The sequence below is a fragment of the Lygodium microphyllum genome, chromosome 9 (assembly GCF_053477565.2).
Source record: "Lygodium microphyllum isolate KBCC chromosome 9, Lygodium_microphyllum_v1.1.10, whole genome shotgun sequence".
Lineage (NCBI taxonomy): Eukaryota > Viridiplantae > Streptophyta > Polypodiopsida > Schizaeales > Lygodiaceae > Lygodium > Lygodium microphyllum.
The window spans coordinates 51332607-51351461 of record NC_141143.1 but is presented as its reverse complement, the minus strand read 5'-3'; the positions used below and the strand labels follow the sequence as shown (position 1 = coordinate 51351461).

At 42.4% G+C, this 18855-nt stretch overlaps 1 protein-coding gene across 2 annotated transcripts in view; it reads right to left on the bottom strand.

Annotated features, from left to right (window-relative positions):
* Window positions 1-3695: 3695 nt before the first annotated feature.
* Window positions 3696-18855, bottom strand: part of LOC148031027 (cadmium/zinc-transporting ATPase HMA3-like) — an 83567-nt gene continuing 68407 nt past the window's right edge. For both annotated transcript variants that reach the window (XM_087684555.1, XM_087684556.1), the window contains exons 3-12: window positions 8552-9245; window positions 8037-8294; window positions 7836-7933; window positions 7507-7762; window positions 7197-7334; window positions 6736-7063; window positions 6428-6627; window positions 6200-6348; window positions 6043-6111; window positions 3696-5927 (exon numbers count right to left, since the gene is read on the bottom strand). In XM_087684555.1, the coding sequence (XP_087540681.1) occupies window positions 4131-5927; window positions 6043-6111; window positions 6200-6348; window positions 6428-6627; window positions 6736-7063; window positions 7197-7334; window positions 7507-7762; window positions 7836-7933; window positions 8037-8294; window positions 8552-9245 (3987 nt within the window). In that variant the 3' untranslated portion in view covers window positions 3696-4130. The remainder of the gene's footprint in view (window positions 5928-6042; window positions 6112-6199; window positions 6349-6427; window positions 6628-6735; window positions 7064-7196; window positions 7335-7506; window positions 7763-7835; window positions 7934-8036; window positions 8295-8551; window positions 9246-18855) is intronic.

Below are 18855 nucleotides of genomic sequence, written 5' to 3'. Positions count from 1 at the left end.
TTTGCACATTATGCAACTCTTGCTTGAGCTGCATTTTCCTAGCTTGCGTATTTGTGCTATACATTTTTGACAAAGTATCCCATGCCTCCTTTGGCGTACTTGCATCCTGAATATGCACAATCATAGAGTCTGAAATACTGATAGACAGCCAATACATAACTTTCCTGGCTCTCTCATGCCATGCTTTAAATACCTGCATTTGTTGTTGATTGGGAACATCAGGAAGAACTGGTTCTTCTTCATTTCCTGCAACAAATTCCCAATATCATTTTCCCATAAGGAAATTCGTCATTCTAAACTTCCATGCTTGGAAGTTGTTCTTGCCAAGCTTTTCAGTGACAATCTGTGAAAGAGAATCAGACGCCATTACAGAGCACTGCAAAAAATTCTGTCACTGCAAAAAACACAGCTTCACCCTCACAAGGGCAAATCTGCAAAACTGGCGAAAGTGGTATTTGACCACACAGTCACTTCCTAGTGACGATTTTGCATAAACAGGAACCAAGGATGATTCTCTAACTCCCAATGTCTGTGCGCATAAGCATACGATGCAATTTCTACAGTAACTTTTCACCGACCTGTAGAACAGTGGCTGCACAGCATAAAACTGGGCCTTTTCCTGAGTGCATGCAGAAAACTTCCGCCTCCAAAACAAGCCCCGAAATGGCCTCAAATCAAAAAAACAAGGTCGCCAAGGGCTAAAGCCCTACCCCGCAGCATATACTGCCCTCTTGCTTCACCGCGAAGGGCGTCTCAACCTGAGACAATGCACTCTTGCAATTTCCGGCTGTGCTACCTGCAGAGATCTGCTCCCAAAACAGAAAATGAAAGCAACACTGCTCCTCTTACCAGAACACCGTGAGCTTGGCTTGCTTTCTTGAGCTCCTTACCACAAACAAGGCTCTGATACCATGTCAAGATTGTGGGAGAGAAGGAAGGAGTCTCACTTGTAGCTTTCTTGCTTGCACAATGGGGGAATACACACACAAGTGGAGGCTCAAAACAATTTTCCTCTTCTTAGTTGTGTAAGCTAAAAAGAACTCTAGTACAAAGAAATAGAAGAACCCTCTGTATGGGTCTCAAACCAAACTCAACTAACTAAGGTGGCATACTAACTGAGCCACGAACTAGAGTAGATAAGGATAGCTATCATGTAGCTATTATTCATGGGTGGTGTACCAACCGTGTCTGCAACAACTGACAAGTCGGTGACATAAATACACAACGGTCACCCTGGCGTATCACGAGTGGAGCTCGATATCTCAACAGGGATCCCATCCCAAAACGCAAGACCCAACTCCAATGCATCCCAAAAAGAGTGTGTTTCCATGTAGTGGTCCATCAGAAGGGGGTGCATCCTGAGACAGGGTTGTGTGGGTTGGGATGCAAGGGATGCCAAATGTCATAGGTTTGTACTATTTGCATTATTTCTTTTAGTGTTCAGCCCACTAGGTTTATTGTTTCTCAACTTGTATTGTTTCTTGTAGTCTTCAGTTCAAGGACTCGTTATTTAGTGGTTACTATTGGACTTCAATCTTCATGTCATATGGCATTTATGATTCCTTAGCTATTAACTTTACCTTATTCAGTGTTTACTATTGGACTTTAGTCTTTAAGTCATACAACCTTTCTCAGTCACGATTTGGCATTGACAATTATTGCTTTTAGTCTTCAATTTCAGTATTCATTATTCATTTATGTTTCAACTTTCATGATTCATGTATTCTTTTAAACTTTTACGGGATATTTGTGGAAGATTTTTGAGTTAAGCTATTATATTTATTTAGTTTCTTTATAGTGTATTTCAATTATGTCTAGAAAATACCAATCCCTTATCCCCTGTGCCCTAATTTCCTCCATCCCTCCATCCTCGTTATCCCCGTTCCCATTGCCTGTCCCCTATCTCTAGTGACTATGTTTTTAATCAAGAATGAATTGTCCTCCCTCTCTCTAAGCCTTCATTTTTTCTCTCCCAACCTTCCCACGTTTTTCCCAACCTCCCTCTGGAAAATTTAATAAGTGGCAAATTTCATTTTCAATAAATTCAATGAAAATGTTGAACCATCTTATTTATATCCTACTTTCATTATGAATCGCACATCTAACATATTTTAACATGGAAACGAAGGTTACAACTTGGCTATTCACACACATTTCAAATTTGATATAACCACACCTCCTCCTAATCCACAATACAAAGTTGCACATGGCTCGAGACCATTATGTCCTTGGTTCTGACAATGGTACCAAAAATGTTGTGTTCTACAAGCTCAACGCCAACAAGTGCAAATGGAATAAAAGATGTGGCATAGCTAGAAGCCCATATGATTTTAAAACAATACAAGAGCAAAATCAAAACTTAATCATGCCAAGTCGATCTTGGAAATATTAGATACACCCTTATTTTTCCAAGGCTCGATGCACAAAGTTTATAACTACCTCTCACCTAGTCTACTCGCACGTGCAAGCACACGAACTAGTCTACCTACGATAGATACAAATGTAACAAACAAGCAGTGTTATAAATACTTACCATATTGTAATCACAATGCATTGGCAAGCTTTGCTCCATGATCCAAATGCATGCCCCTTTACTCAATCTTGCTTCCATTGTCCACAAAGAGAGTTGTTGCTAATGAGCTTGCAAAAATAAGAGAGCAAGATAACTTCATGATGCCACGTTGCTTACCCTTTCAACACACTCAACTCACCAAGATTGGATGGAGAAGAAGAGAAGAGAATGCAAAGAGTTTTACTCACCTTGTCCCTCACACTCCCTCTCCCTCACTCTCACATGACAACGGAGTAGCAAGATTATAGGGAGCAAGAGTTTGCACACACAAACCACCTCTTCTATTCTTTTTCACCATTTTTATACATAATTGTTAGGATTAGAGTCTCCACCTTTCCCTTTAGCATCCAACCCAATTTTAGCCATATGACCGATCTCTCTTCATTTTGCATGCACCAAAATTTAATCTTAACTGTAAAAATTAAATTGTGTACATCCTAGCCTTATGGTGCCACTCAATATTTATATATGATTTATATAAGAGATCGCGACTCTCAATAAAATGTCCAAGAGTGATAATACAACATTTTCAAACTTTCTTTTCACAAACTGTGAAGGCATTTTGCACTTTGTAGTTAACAGGTTTTGTTTTTCATATGATGTCAATAAATGGCATGCACATTGACCAAGGATGGCATGGCCCTCATTTTTTTTCTCTAGTTTTGTACTGCCTCTCCACTATACTTTTTTATGAAAATTCTGCAAACAAACACATCACATATATGATAAGTTGTTATATCTCAAGTATACAATTTTGAGGACTCTAATGATCCATCTTGTCTTTCTAAGGTCAAGGGATGTGACTATCTAGCAAGATACGCTTGTCATCATCAAGCTTTGTCAAAGGTCGCTTTCGGTTTTAATAGCATTGTAGAATTGCACAAAGACCATCAAGCTACCATTCTAAACTTCATAACAATCAAACTTTCCACATCACCCTTGAATGTACTTGTTTAGATAGTGTATAATAGTTTTCTAACAAATGAGGATCCACCCCCTTACAATTTAAAGGAAGAACTGGCCTCCCCTACCATTGAAACGTGCATTCTCAACACATTCTAAAGAAAGGGAACTGCAAACACACTCATATGAAAAATGTGAACGCCATCTACTACAAGAAAAGAGAAAATCAACCAAGCAAGCCTAGTTTTGAATCACTTTAAATTACTAGTGGAGTACGCACAAAGAAGTAAAAACCCACATATAAATACAACCAGAAAGGAGAACATTACAAGCTCCCTTTTTAAGGGAAGAAAGGGTGCATCACAATATGCTCTGTTTGCAGGGTGATATGAAAGAAGCCATCATTCCATACCACCAAAAAGAATAATCTCCTTTCCATGCATCAGGATAGCTGGCCCAACAGTGAAATGGATCTGAAATAGAACAGTAAAAAAAAACTACCTAATTGGACGTGAGACCAGTAGTTCTGCTTGCAGTCTCCATATTTAACTCACCTATTCAATGGAGCCTATGGCAAGCCTTTGGGCTGCTCATTTTAGTTTCACCACCTTGACATGTTTGAGCCAGGTTGCAGCACTCTATTTCTATGTTGTTGCTAGTATCTACAGCAGCTGGTTTCTCTTCCATACCCCAAAACTTTGTCACAACAAGAAGTTGGGCCTCCTAAAGAACAGCCATGGAGACGGGGACCATCTTCATTTGCACAAGAATCAGTGCAAATTTGAAAGTTGCTCGGAGATTCGGGACTGCATAATTCTGTACCCTGCTTGGAGCTTAGATCCTCAATGTTCCCACAGTGCTTCAGACAGTTCAGCTCAGAGAATGAATTTCCCCCAGGTCTACAATCCTCAGGATGATGATGATGATGATGATGATGGGAACTTTTGGTGGCTTCTCTGGAAAGAGGCAATTGCTCTTGTATATCTTGTAGCACAGGAGAACAGTCCTCTACTGAACATATGCCCTTTGAACTCATTTTCCATAATGTACTGTTTGAGCTCAGCTCAAAGTAAGAATTCTCCTTGTGTGTACAATCCTCAGGATGTCGATCATGATGACGATGATGGGGACTTTTGATACCCTCCCTCAAAATAGTCAATGGCTCTTGTCTACCCTGCAGCGCAGGACAACAGCCCTCTGTTGAACATGTGTCCTTTGGACCCATTCTCTGTAATCTACTGTTTGACCTCAGCTCAGAGTAAGAATTTTCCTTGTGTGTACAATCCTCAGGATGTTGATCATGATGATGGTGGTGGTGGTGATAATGGGAACTTTTGGTCCCCTCCCTGGAAAGAGTAGATGGCTCTTCTCTATTGTGCAGCATAGGAGAACAGTCCTCTGTTGAACACGTGTTCCTTGGACTCATTTTCTGCAATCTACTGTTTAAGCTCTTACGACCAGCCTCACAGCAGTCCTTTTCTGCACAGCATCCCTCTCCAAAAGACTGGCCCACACTTGATCCATCTAACATGATCAGAGAAGTGCTCAAGCATTCAATTCCTTGACAATCTTTTGAACAAGTATCTTTATGGCCTGACCTCTTCCGTACTCCACTTCTTGGGCTCTTTGCACTCAGCTCACAGCAAGAGCTTGCAGCACAGCAGTTTCCAAGTTCTACTGACTCTCCAGCAGCATGTGACACACCACTTGCTCCCTCTAAAATGGTCAGCACAGCAGAGGAGCAGTCGAGACCTTGGCAATCTCTTGAACAAGCATCCTTCCTTTTCCTTATTCCAGTCTTTGCACTTTTGCAATTTAGCTCACAGCAAGACTTCTCTACACAGCAGTTCTCAAGCCTATCTTGAGAATTTTGGAGGATTTGGGAGCCCATTAATTTGGAGCGGAATGAACCAAGAAGTGTCCCTTTTGAAGGACAGACACCACCTTCTGAACACTTCTTTGAGTGTTTATGATGAGTGTGACTCTTGTGGCAACGCTTGTTTCCATGGCTATGACCAATGCATGGACCTCGGTGCTTCTGGCTTTTTAGCAGAAGCATGCTGTTGAAAATTACAACCAAACAAGTCCCTACATCAGCCAAAACTGCACCCCAAAGAGATGCATGTCCTACAGCAGCCAGAACAATGATAAGTAACTTTGTTGCAAATGACAAAACAATATTTTGTTGAATCTTTCTGCGAGCTTTTCTGCCAAGTTGCACAGCAACTCCTAGCTTTCTAAGATCATTTGTCATAAGAGCAATATCTGCAGTTTCCATAGCGATTGCAGAACCAGCAACTCCCATGGCAATGCCAACATCAGCAGCAGCTAAAGCTGGAGCATCATTTATTCCATCACCCACCATAGCAGTCAAACCTATCACTTTCAACTGCTTCAGCACCTCTACTTTATCTTCAGGTCGTAATTCGGCATGCACATCAATCTTTTCCAACTGCGAGAGAAAAATGTGCTTTAGCTCAAACCATCTGATCCACTCAATCTTCAAAAAATTTACTACCACCAATCTACTTTGCAGACTTCAAACAGGATGCACTGACATCAATCACCTGTCTATGTACAGCATCTGCAACAGCCAGGCTATCTCCAGTAAGCATGGCTATATGGAGACCTAAATCCTGATCAAACATTAAAAAGTGAGAAAACTCAGAAAACCTACTTATTGAAACTGTTCAAGCCTTCTTAAATAGTATTTAAGTAGATTACCCTCATTTCACTGATTGCATTTGGTGCCTCTGTCCGTAGTTGATCACCAGCAGCTAAGATGATTTCAGGTCTTTCATCCACACCAATCCAGCAAATGGTTAAACCCCTCCTTTTCCAAGCTTCCAAAACTCCAGGTTCAACTACACCTTCTAAACATTCCCAAACCTTGAGGGAACACGACTTCTACTGGATCAATGAGGATTCAGATGAAAAGCAAAATCATGATACCTTTAGTCCAATGTAGTCGGTTCGCTAGTCGCTCATTCCCTATGCACACTAGATGGCCATTGATTACACCACTAACACCTTCTCCTGCTAGTATAGTGAAGTCTTCAACATCACCAGAAGGTTCAATATCATGCAACCTTGCGTAAGCCACTATTGAAGACGCAATTGGGTGGCTTGATTTGCTTTCTATGCATGAAACCCTGTCAAATAACAGCTACCTTGAGACTTCTCAAGGCCCATAACTTCCAAAAAAGCAAGGCAGAGTTCAAAGTATGGATTTTGGAAGGTCCATTTTTATGTAGACTTACCAAGATAAGACTTTTTCTAAGTTCGTATTTTTGTTTACAGCCAACACCTGTGCTACTTGGAAATGTCCCTCAGTCAAAGTCCCTGTTTTATCCATAGCAACAACCTTCAGCTTCCCCAGTGCCTCCAAATACTTTCCACCTTTCACAATGAGGCCCATTCGAGCAGCTTGAGCTATTGCACATGTTGTTGTGACAGGGGTTGAAATCACCAGTGCACAAGGACAAGCTACAACGAGGAGAACAAGTGCAAGATACAACCAGTGTCGCAAATTATGGAGATGCAGAGAGAGAGGAATAACAGCTAATGCCATGGCAGCAACCACAATAACTGCAGAAACAGGGAATACAACTTTCAGATATCATCTCAGATAATAAGCCTTGGTGCACTATTCTCAACAAAGATTGCAAGATCTAGTCAGTTTGCTGCAGCCCTGGGAAGCTGCTAATTGTTCCATAATTACCTGGTGTGTAATATTTTGCAAAATGTTCCACTAACTGATCAATACGAGAGCGTTCAGTTTGAGCTTCCTCTACTAATCTTACCATCTTTGCTACTGCAGAGTCTTCAGCCAAAGCAGATGTCTCAACACACAGATAACCTGATAATTTTAATAGACAAAACTCGTTATGTACTGGCAAAAAAAGAGAAAGTTGAAACACATTTGAGTATAAGAAATATTTGAAGTAAACCATAAATGATCATTTCACAATAAGGATCAAGAAAAGAGACAGGAAAATGCAGGAGAATGTTGGGTTAGAAATTAAGAATACCAATCAAATTGATTGTTCCGGCCCAAACTCTTGCACCAGCTTCTTTCTCTACTGGAAAGGACTCTCCAGTCAAACTGCTCTCATCTACAGCACTTTTTCCAGACACTACTATGCCATCTATGGGTATCTGTTCACCAGCTTTGACAGAGAGTTTGGTTCCAACTTTAACATCTGCCACTGGAACTTGCAGGCTATTTTCAGCAAGTATTGCATTTTGAGGGGCCAGACTTGCTACTGCTGATATCGCTATCCGAGCCTACAAGTACGCATCTTTCAGAAAACTATAGTTAAAGAAAGTTATTATTTGAATGCTTAAGCAGATGAACTACCTTGTCACTGGACCTGGACTCCAGCCAGTCTGCAAGAGTGAAAAGGAATACTATAGAGCCAGCTTCCAAGTAGTCTCCAAGAGCAATGGCACCAGTAACTGCAAGAGAAGCCGAAAATCTGAGTGTAGGCAACCAAAATAACAAGGTTTGCACCATCCAAGTAAGCAAATGTTGAAATGACTGATGCTCATAACCGCATACCTGCAATGAGCATTAAAACGTTGATGTCTAAAACACATTGACGTATCGAGACCAAACTTCTCAGAACAATGGGCGGTACACCAACAGCCACTGCTCCTAATCCTACCCATCTCAATGGACTATACAAGTAGTGGAAAAACGAAACCATCACCAGTATTCCAGAAGCAATGGTATATGGAGTTGGCCATTTGTGTGAAGCCTTCCATTCCCCCAGATGATGAATACTGGCTTCTAGCCTTGCATCATTTAGTAGTTTCACTGTTGTAAAGGCCAACAAAATTTGTTAAAGAACCCAATGACCTCTTCCACATACTGAAAATCATTGATGTGTTTTTAAAGAAACCACCAATTTAGTGATTTCTTTGGAGTATTTTATGCATAGAAGGAATTTCTTTGAAATTTTTGTATTGAAAAACTTATACTGAAAATGAAAGACCATGACCAACAATTTTTAGTAAGAGTAGCTTTTCAGAGACCATTAAGGTGGGCAGCTCAACTAAGACAGGTCATCGTACCAAGATGTGCGGCTGAAACTGAAAGAGCTTCATGGTGTACTGTCACTGTTCTTGCTGCTACATTGACCATCACCTGATGAACACCAGGGACAGGTTCTAGTATCTTCTTCACAAGGGGGACCTCTGCAGGACAGCAAATTCCAAGAACATCTATTGTAGTCTTCTGCAACTCAGATAGTCCAACTTCACTATCTATTTGCAGTTTTACATTCGCTTCCTGTAGCAGTGTCTTTGTTGAGTCAGATGCTTGTTCTATAGGAGGAGAAGTTGCAGAAGTTGACAATCTGGCTGCAATAACACCTGTGCATAGATCTTTTGACAGCTTCATTGTAGCAGTGCTGATGGTGGAACCTGCACCATGTGGACCCTCATACCCAAACAGATCAAGAAACTGTCTGAAATGTTGCTTTAACTTTCCTTGTGATTCCCCAACCTTCACAAGGCGTCCATGATGTATGAACCGAGACGTGCCATCATTAGTCACATCTGCATGTCTAAGCACAAACGACCCATCACTCATAGGTACTAGCCAGTCCATGTGATCTCCATGAGCAATTTGAACATGACCACAGCCTTCTCTATGCATGTGGTCATCCCCCTTGTAAAATTCCTCCTTTGAATCAGAAAAATCTTGTAAGCAAGAACCAGGTAGGTTCCATGGCATAGGAAGGGTGCATCCTTCTTCATCTCCACACTGCACCATCAACAGAAATCTGTTTACATATAAGCAGGAAGAAACATAAATAAGTGCACATCATCTGATTAATGTTCATATCAAACGATAGGTACATTAGAGCCAGGTGCTGCTTGTCTTTGCATTGCATAAGACAGGGCTGGCAAGCTTTGCCAACTTAACATTGTGACTACTATAGCTCCAGGCAGCCCTGGTGACATCACAGCAAGCCATGTGGCTGTTGATGTGGTAGCACACTGCTGGACATGGCAGATACACATGCAGACAGCAGGTGTAATGGTGGCAGGTCCAAAATGCCACATGACAGTCCAGGTCGGACGCAGTCCAACCAGCATATGAGCCAGGCCTAATGCTACTCAATCAAAGTGCTTGTAGGGGGGCTACTGTGCTTACGCTTGAAAAGGCTGCTAAATTGCCATGATGGCCAACTTTATGGCAACTTCACCTTCCTAATTTTTGGAAATCAGACCTAACCTACTAAGGCACTCATTTCTCATGTATAGCCTATTTAAGGAACCCCTCTTGGCATTGCCCAAACATCCAATTGTACACATTGTTAGTCACACTTGGCTAGGCTCGCCTATGCCTTCTGAAATCAGGCTGGAAACAATCTGAAGGGCAGTAGACATAAGCTGACTTGCACACATGAAATAAATCAGCAAGTAAACAAAAGAACTCAATGTCACAAATCAGCACTCTTTCAATGCCATTACTTACCATCTGCCCTACTCTTGAATCAGCCCAAACCTAACAAGCGTAATGCATATAAATATATGTTGTCTTCAATCCAATCAACCTACATAAGTGACATTGGAGGTACATCTTGGTCCCACACTGCTGCGCACTGTAACAATGTGTAATACATGCAAATCTCAATTCCAAATTGATCTGATCCACTATATAAAACCTCATCCTTGTTCATACATCAATCGCAATGATGTGCCCTACCCTTTGCATACCCAATTCATCGTCAAACTGAGTACATTCATACATGCATTGCTGCCACAATAAATCAACATTCAATTTATGCCCAAAAACAAAGGGCAAGTGCTTTAACCCCTGCTATATGGATTTTATTAGGTCCACTCTTACATTTCCCTTAAGTTCCCATGCATCTCCCACAACTAAAGAACTACAATCTCACTTAGGAGCACTATATGATGCTTGTTGGCCCTAAAGCATAGCGCCCCTTTTGGTATAGAGCATTCAAAAGTGCATATAAACACTTTAGCCTGCCACACCCTAACAGTGTCAATATTTAAACCCAATTTCACGAAGCATTGGCTTTCATAAATATGTTGCATAATCCTATTGCAATCCCACATTATTCCTTTACAAACGAAGGGATTTATTGCAATGAGATTGTAAATACATCACTTTCTTCACAACAAAATTGTCCAAAGAGTGCACAAGGCTCAAGATCTTAAAGGAGAAGAGAGGGTCTCAATCCTTTGCACTATAATAACTTGGTTTGATGCAATTTAGATAAAAATTTGTAGCATACCTTGCTATAAATGGAGTTAATAGAGGTGACCAATAAACAGGTTGATGTCCTCACTCCCTACATGCTTTCAACTCATGTTTCATGGCTCAAACCTTTAATTTCTGAAACAAAGAGAAGAATGGCTGTCCCTAGATTAGCGGACAGATACAAGAACCTCTCAAACTTGGATTGGTCTCTTCTCCAGAGGGGGACATTGTTCTAGCAGTCTTTGCGAATAGCAGAGACTGGACATTTGCTTTTATGGTTAAGAAGGATGCCCATCTCTATCGAGAGGACCTCCCCTAGGCAGCATTCATTGGATGCTCCAAACAGAAAACAAAGTAGCAGCTCACTTCAACAAGAAGTGGCACATTGCCTTGGACCCAGCCACCTGTCCAATTGATGGATGGAGATATTGGGCTTACTAGGGAAGACCTCTACAGAGATTACGGTGGGATCTAGGAGAGTGAGAATGGAGGATCTTCCTTGATAGACCTTGCCTTGCAATGTGCCCTTCTTTGGCTATACTACCAGGCTAGGAAGGAGAATATAGACGAGCATGATCAGAGCACAGCTGATAGCCTCCCCCCATTGGCACAAAGAGGGAATCACAGAAAAGTTCCTATGTGACTTTTGGAAGAGGTTACATGATAGCTTCACGCCTAGGAAGATCTCTCTCTTCCTATGGCTTGGATACAGCAAGGACCCAATAGTATACACAAGATATGGTGATCCAACAAAGACACAAAGACATTGCCTATGGGACATCCCTAGAGCCCATGAAGTTTGGATGAGAGCCCTCAGCATAGCATTTCACAGCACAACTGTTAGAGATTGTCATTTCCTAGACAGCCAAGAGTGTTGCAGAGCAGCAGGCAGTACAGCGCAGCAGCCATGTCATCAGTCAGCCTAGATGCCACGTGGCAGGTGCAATTGGACAGTTCTACACCAGTCGGCTGCAGCCAACTTGGTCATTTATGGCCTTTTCTTTTCTGCTATTTATAGCAATCCTCTAGTAGTTTTCATTACTTGGAACTGACAGAGACAGCGTGCTGGTGACAGACAACACGCGGGCTGATGGAGATCAAGGTCCTCAAGGCAGAGACATACGCAGATATTCACTCTACACCCATGTATAATTATGCATTCCTATACAGCATTCTTCACTATAGATTTTCTGTGTTTCACACACACACTCTCTCTCTCTCTCTCTCTCTCTCTCTCTCTCTCTGTGTTCACTCTCTCTCTCAGTCTTGGTCCCACGCTTCGGCATCGCTGCACTCTGACATGGTATCAGAGCGGTGAAAACGGATTGACTGAGTGAAGAACCTACATAAAGAGGAGATTTCAGCCCGACACAAGGCTACGTTTCCAGCATTTGAGGGCGAGCAAAAGGGCTACGCATCGGAACAAGGCTGAAGCAAGCGTGGGCATGCCGGAAAGGAGTCCAGTTGGTGAATTTGCTACAGGTTGCTGCTGCTTGAAGCGGAGGAAGGCTGCGTTTTTGGCCTTCCATTATAGATTTTACATTTTCATCATCTCCAACGGATAAAGAAAGTTCGGGAAGCGGAGGAAAGAGCCCTAGCAGGCTGGGTCTTCAGAGTCAAAGGGAGCTGCTTTTGCGTTTGTGCAGACATTGCAAGTCAAAATGTCTACAGAGACCCACTTGGAGTTCCAGGCACCGGAAGGTGCCTGTCCTACCGGCTCTTCCATCAGATCAGAAGCTCGATAGTGACAATTACCGCATTTGGCGAGTGATGATGTTGGCCATATTGGAGTCTTATGATTTGGCGGAGCTTGTGATGGAGGAGATTAACCGGCCCTCAGTGAGAGATAAGTCCAAACTCTCTTCAAATGCTCGTGCGGAATTGATCAAGGCCTAGTCTCACTGGGACAAACTGAATGCCAAGATTTGTTCTTTTCTTTTTATGTCTTGTACTACAATTGTAATCGCTCACATCGAGCACTTGACGGTGACTCGAGAGATATGGCTTGAGCTCGAGCAGATGTATAACCGGCATGAGGTTCGAAACCTCTATGAAACTCTCTTAAACAAAGAATGGCTAATTGAGCTTGAGTAATAATAGAGTCAATTGAGAATAATACATTATATGTTACATATCCATGATCCATTATTAACTTATCACTTATGTCAAAGTTAGTCTTTAGATAAGCTATACTATGATTTAGAACTTAAACATAATGATTCATACATATCATATAAAGAAAATTGAAATTAACATGTAAATATCCTATCTATAATATGGACTGAGTCAAGTTGCAACATCATAATTCTCATTTCAAAACAAATTGACAAAATGTCAAAATCAAGAATGAATCGTAATATATCATAAATAACTCATAAATGAGACTAAAGTTGTATAATATTCAAATCTCAAGACAAAAATAGATACTAGATTGACAAAGTCCAATAACTAAACAAAATCACAAAAAAATCAGTCTCTTATCCAAAACTTGAGCCCTCACAAGTCATTACACATCATCATCATCATCATGTTTAACATTGCTCATTAGTTTTTGTCAAAAAAACCATGTTTTGGGTTCCAACTCACCAAAAAAATAAAAAAAGTTAAAAACGCACACGTTTTTACTCTCAGAAACGTTTCGTAAGTTTCAAATTCAAAGAAACACGTTTCTTAGCTGCTATGATAACCGGATGACTCTGATGAAGAGGGTTTCTTTAGAGATGCAGATGCGGACCGTGTCCGTGAATAAGTCTTCTTTGCTTCGAGAACACATCAACAAGCTTCGGCAGCTTTAGATGCAGGTTTAAAATGCGGGGAAGCCTATTTCCTCCGAAGACATGGCGATCGTTTTATTGTCCCACTTGCCGCCACGATTCGGTACTTTTTATTCCGCTCTTATTGCATCAGGGCAAGAGTCAACTCATCGATGGGAAGAGTTGGTTTCTATGGTCTTGGACCAAGAGAAACAATTGAAGGGACAGAATGCTTCCAAATTGGAGGCATTGGTTGGTCAAGCCTCTCAAAAAAAGGAAAAGGGCCAAAAGAAAAAGGAGGACAACAAAACCAAGAAGGACAGAGAGAAAAAATCGACATGCCATATTTGTGGTAAGACCGGCCATTGGAAGAAGGATTGCCCCGATAAGGACAAGGACACCAAGAAGAAGGACACGAAGGATTCTCGAGTGGTGGCTGCACCCTCATCAGCTACTTTTCTACACTAAACATTTTGAGGACTCTACACCGGAGACTTCTGATGCTGCAATGGCAGCTCCCCGGGCTGAAGAGTGGATCATGGATAGTGGTGCTTCACGGCACATGACTCCTCCCATTGGTGTTGCCCATTTGCAACCCTCGCGTAGGCAGATTCTCATTGGAGACAGCTCTTCTGTGTCTATTGTTGCACAAGGTGAGATGCAGCTAATTCCAAATGGACGTGGTGGTACTCGTACTTCCGAAGTGTTGCATGCGCCAAGTTTAGGGTATCATCTGCTTTCGGTTCATAAGATTTGCTCTCTTGGTCTCTTGGTGGAGCTTGACAGTGATGTTGTTCAAGTTCTTGATCGTGGATCGAGAAAGATTCTCTCTTCAAGGTATGAGGAGAACGGCATTTATAAATTGAAGTCTTCTACAACTCTTACTTCTCTTCTTCTCAACTCTCACACACAGTCTGAGCTATGGCATGCTCAGTTTGGCCACCTGAACTATGAGTACCTTCAGAAGGCGTCGCGAGAATCGCTTGTTCGGGGTTTGCCGGACATAGTGGTGAGCCAGCAACCATGTGTCTCCTGCATTCGTAGGAAACAACATCAGAATGTCATTCCCAGCATAGCTTCGAGGCGATCTACTTCACATATGGAGCTTGTATCTACGGATCTTTATGGCCCGATAAGAACAGAGTCCCTGAAGGGAAGCTTGTACTTCATGTTGATCGTAGATGACTACAGCAAGTTGACTTGGGCCTACTTCTTGACGTTGAAGTCGGAGGCTTTCTCCCGCTTCAAGGAGAACCAATCTGGCCGGAGATTGAAGACCTTGCGATTAGACAAGGATAGTGAATTTATTTCTAATCAGTTTGTTTGTTTTTGTGCAGATAGGGATATTCACCAAGAGTTTGCTAATACCAACACTCCTCAAGAGAATGGCATTTTGGAGCAGAAGAACCGAAGTGTGATCGAGATGGCACGCACCATCATGGAGTACCGACAGACACCTCAATTTCTGTGGGCCGAGGCAATGGCTACGGTAGTTCACGTCCTCAATCGATCTCCCACTTCAACCATTGACGGGATGACACCTTTTGAGGCTTACTTTGGGACTAAGCCTGATGTCTCTTATTTCAAGATCTTTGGGTGTGACGCCTATGTGCACATCCCGAAGACGTAGCGTGACAAGTTTGAGGCGGCTTCCCGACGACAGGTTTTTATTGGTTACAGCTCCCAGTCCCAAGGTTATCATGTATTTAATCCTGTCAAGTGGGATGTCTACACGAGCCACAATGTGCCGTTCGTGGAAGTTCTAGCCACAGCGGGGGGTGAGGAGCATCCCGTACTTGGAGATCCAGGGGAGAGTTGGGCTCCCAAGACAGTTCCTTTAGAGCCAGAGCCTCTTGATGGAGATTTTTTTTCCGATTCCGAGTCTTCCCTTCCATCAGCCACCCCAGAGGCGCTTCCGCAGGTGGATATACCTGAGTCTTCAGCAAATGGAGAGTGAGGAGAGGTCCGGCCTCCCCCTCGTTGGGCCCATGACATGCTCCGAGATTAAGGGATCGAGAGGGTCCCTAAGGAGTGGGAACCGCGAGATGGACCACGAAGGTCACGGAGAAACCAGGCACATTCTACGAAGCTTGTTTGCTCTAACTATTGTTTGATGACCCGTGTTATGCAAGATCGAGATCCCACTTCCATGAAGGAGGCTTTGCAGTCTAACCATTGGCGGAAAGCTATGGAAGCCGAGTTGAAGACTATTGAGAGGAATGGCACTTGGTACCTTGTGCCTCGCCCCTCTCACAAGAAGGTGATTGGCGTCAAGTGGGTCTTCAAGACCAAGTACCTTAGCGATGGTTCTTTGGACAAGCACAAGGCCCGCCTTGTTGCTAAAGGTTTTGCTCAGCGCCCAGGCATTGACTTCCATGATACTTTTGCCGCCACTGCTTGTATGGAGACTATTCGAGTTGTTCTTGCCTTGGCTGGTCATAGGAGATGGCATGTCTATCAGTTGGATGTGAAGTCAGTCTTCCTCAATGGTGACTTGAAGGAGGAGATCTATGTAGAGCAGCCTCCTGGCTTTGGATCCTCGGATGGGAAAGTATACAAGTTGAAGAAGGCCTTGTATGGCCTCAAGCAGGCTCCGCATACCTGGAACGAGAACATTAACTCATTCCTTCAAAGTTCAGTCAAAGTTGAAATATCGGCGCTCCAAGGCCGATCTGCAACTTTATGTGCACACTTCCGAGGCTAGTAGTGTATTGTTTGTGTTGTATGTTGATGATTTGATTCCTACATGTGCTCATGCACAGAAGGTCCAAGAGACAAAGACATCTTTATATCAAACATTCGAGATGACGGACTTGGGGCTTCTTCATTTCTTTTTGGGCCACTAGATTTATCAGTCTCGAAGGGGGATTTTCATCTCTCAACAAAGATACATTCAGAAGCTCTTGGTGACTTTTGAGATGGAGACTTGTCGAACCATTTCTACTCCTATGGATCTAAACTAGAAGGCCAATTCACACTCAGCTTCTCCCTTGACGGATACTTTCCGCTACCATTAGTTGATTGGATCCTTGATTTGGCTACTCAACACTCGTGTTGATCTTTGTTTTGCTGTAGGTCTTTTAGCAGGGTTCATGAGTGAACCCAAACACGTGGATTGGTAGGCTGCCTTGAGGATTCTTCGGTATTTGAGAGGAACCTCTGACTTAGGGATTTCTTATTCAACAAGTACAAATGCTTCTAATCTTGTTCTTGCCGGTTGGAGCAACTCAGATTGGGTTGCGATGTGGACCACCAACAGTCTACTACAGGCTATTGTTTTACCTTGGGTTAAGGTGTTATCTCATGGAGTAGCAAGAAGCAATCCACAGTAGCCCTTTCTTCTACTGAGGCGGAGTATCGGGCCGCGTCTTCCACCACATGTGAGGTTGTGTGGCTTCGGAGATTGTTGGAGGAGCTTGGCTGCCCCCAGACTCTTCCTACTCTACTGCGATGCAACAATGAGAGTTGCATTGCCTCAGTACGGAATCCTATATTCCATGCCTGAACGAAACACATTGAGATCCAGTACCACTTTATTCGGGAGAAGCTTTTGGATGGGACCATTGATTGGAGTACCACAAGGAGGATGATCTTGCAGATTTGTTCACGAAGGCGCTTCCCCAAGCTCTTCTTCGGAGACATGCCGGATCTCTCAGTCTTATGACCTATCTAGGATCTTAGAAGGGGTGTTAGAGATTGTCATTCCCTGGACAGCCAGGAGTGTTGCAGAGCAGTAGGCAATACAGCGCAACAGCCACGTCAGCAGTTAGCGTAGATGCCACATGGCAGGTACAGTCAAACAGGTCTGCACCAGTCGGCTGTATTTAATGCAGCCGACCTGGTCATTTATGGCCTTTTCTTTTCTGCTATTTATAGCAGTCCTCCAGCAGTTTTCATTACTTGAATCAGACAGAGACAGTCTGCTGGTGACTGACAGCACGTGGGCTGACGGAGATTGAGGTCCCCAAGGTGGAGACATACGCAGATATTCACTATGCACCCGTGTATAATTCTGCATTCTTATACAGCATTCTTCACTGCAGGTTTTCTGCGTCTCTCTCTCTCTCTCTCTCTCTCTCTCTCTCTCTCTCTCTCTCTCAATCTTGGTCCCACACTTCTGCGTCGCTGCACTCTGACAACAGCAAAGACCACGGTGGCTACCTAGGGGACTATAGCATGGGTCAAAAATAGAGGCCCAACATGTGGCTGTGAGGATGTTCGGGGGAGCTACTCTTTTCTCATTATTAGACAACATCTAAGTAGGATTCTCACTCCAGATTACTCACAAGCACAGTGACCCAAGGACACTGCCACATATAGGAGTTGACTGGCAATATCATAGCTTGCTATATTAAGATTGCGAGATACAACCACGTTATTGACCTTCTAGATGTATCCATAATGGAGACTCTATCAAGGATTTGGACAAAGATAATTCACAATCTCCACACAAGATGGGATAAGATGCAAGGCAACTCTAAGAAGATGAGGAAGAGAAAAGAGGCTTTTCTACGCACATGGGATTTAGGCACTTTCTTCCGTATTGTCCCTCATATCGTCTAGCATTATAGCCCACCAGCTTGATTGTTCATACAACCATTGTATTTGTGATATACTTTACTCTTCACAGAGTTCCTTGCCCTTTGTATTTTACCTCAGGTTATTCGTCAACGTATTATTAATAGAAATTTCTTATCTTGGGGGAAAAAAAGGAATGATTGTCCCCAATCTTGAGCTGCTAAAATAAGCGAGACAAAGAGCCCAAACTTCCAAATCAATCTTTAAATGAATCACCAACTGCTCCTTAATCAAATTTTAAATTTGATTAGGAGCTAATTAGTGCTTGGATAAATTATCATAAGTGAGCTACTCATTGGACCAACTTAAGCACGTAGCTTGCTTTATAACTTAGATGAGCAAATTACAAGGCGAAACTTTCAATGTAACTCAATTCTAAGATGCAAATCTTCAATTTAATGAAAGTCTCACATTGCACTTTGTTCATTTCGCCCTACTTGCATACCACAACCTGTATACTTGTCCACTACATGCCCAGTGTCAAATCCTTCACTATCAATGCAATAGTCACCATGGCAAGAGCTTCTTTGTTAACCTTGGTGAAATTTAATAAAATCATAAAGTTCATTTCTCATTTTGGTAACACTTTCCAACTTCAAGAAACCACCGATGTAACTTACCTTAAATAACTTTTATTTCCTCAATTCATAACTAAGCTTATATTCCACTTCCTACATTCTCTTTGTGTGCTTTACATTGTCCCATTCACTAACTAGTATACATGCACCAAGTTATAAAATTAATTAAACAACTATTAATCCTCAAAACTTGTAAAAAGTGTGTAAATAAGACCGAGAGATAATTTTCCA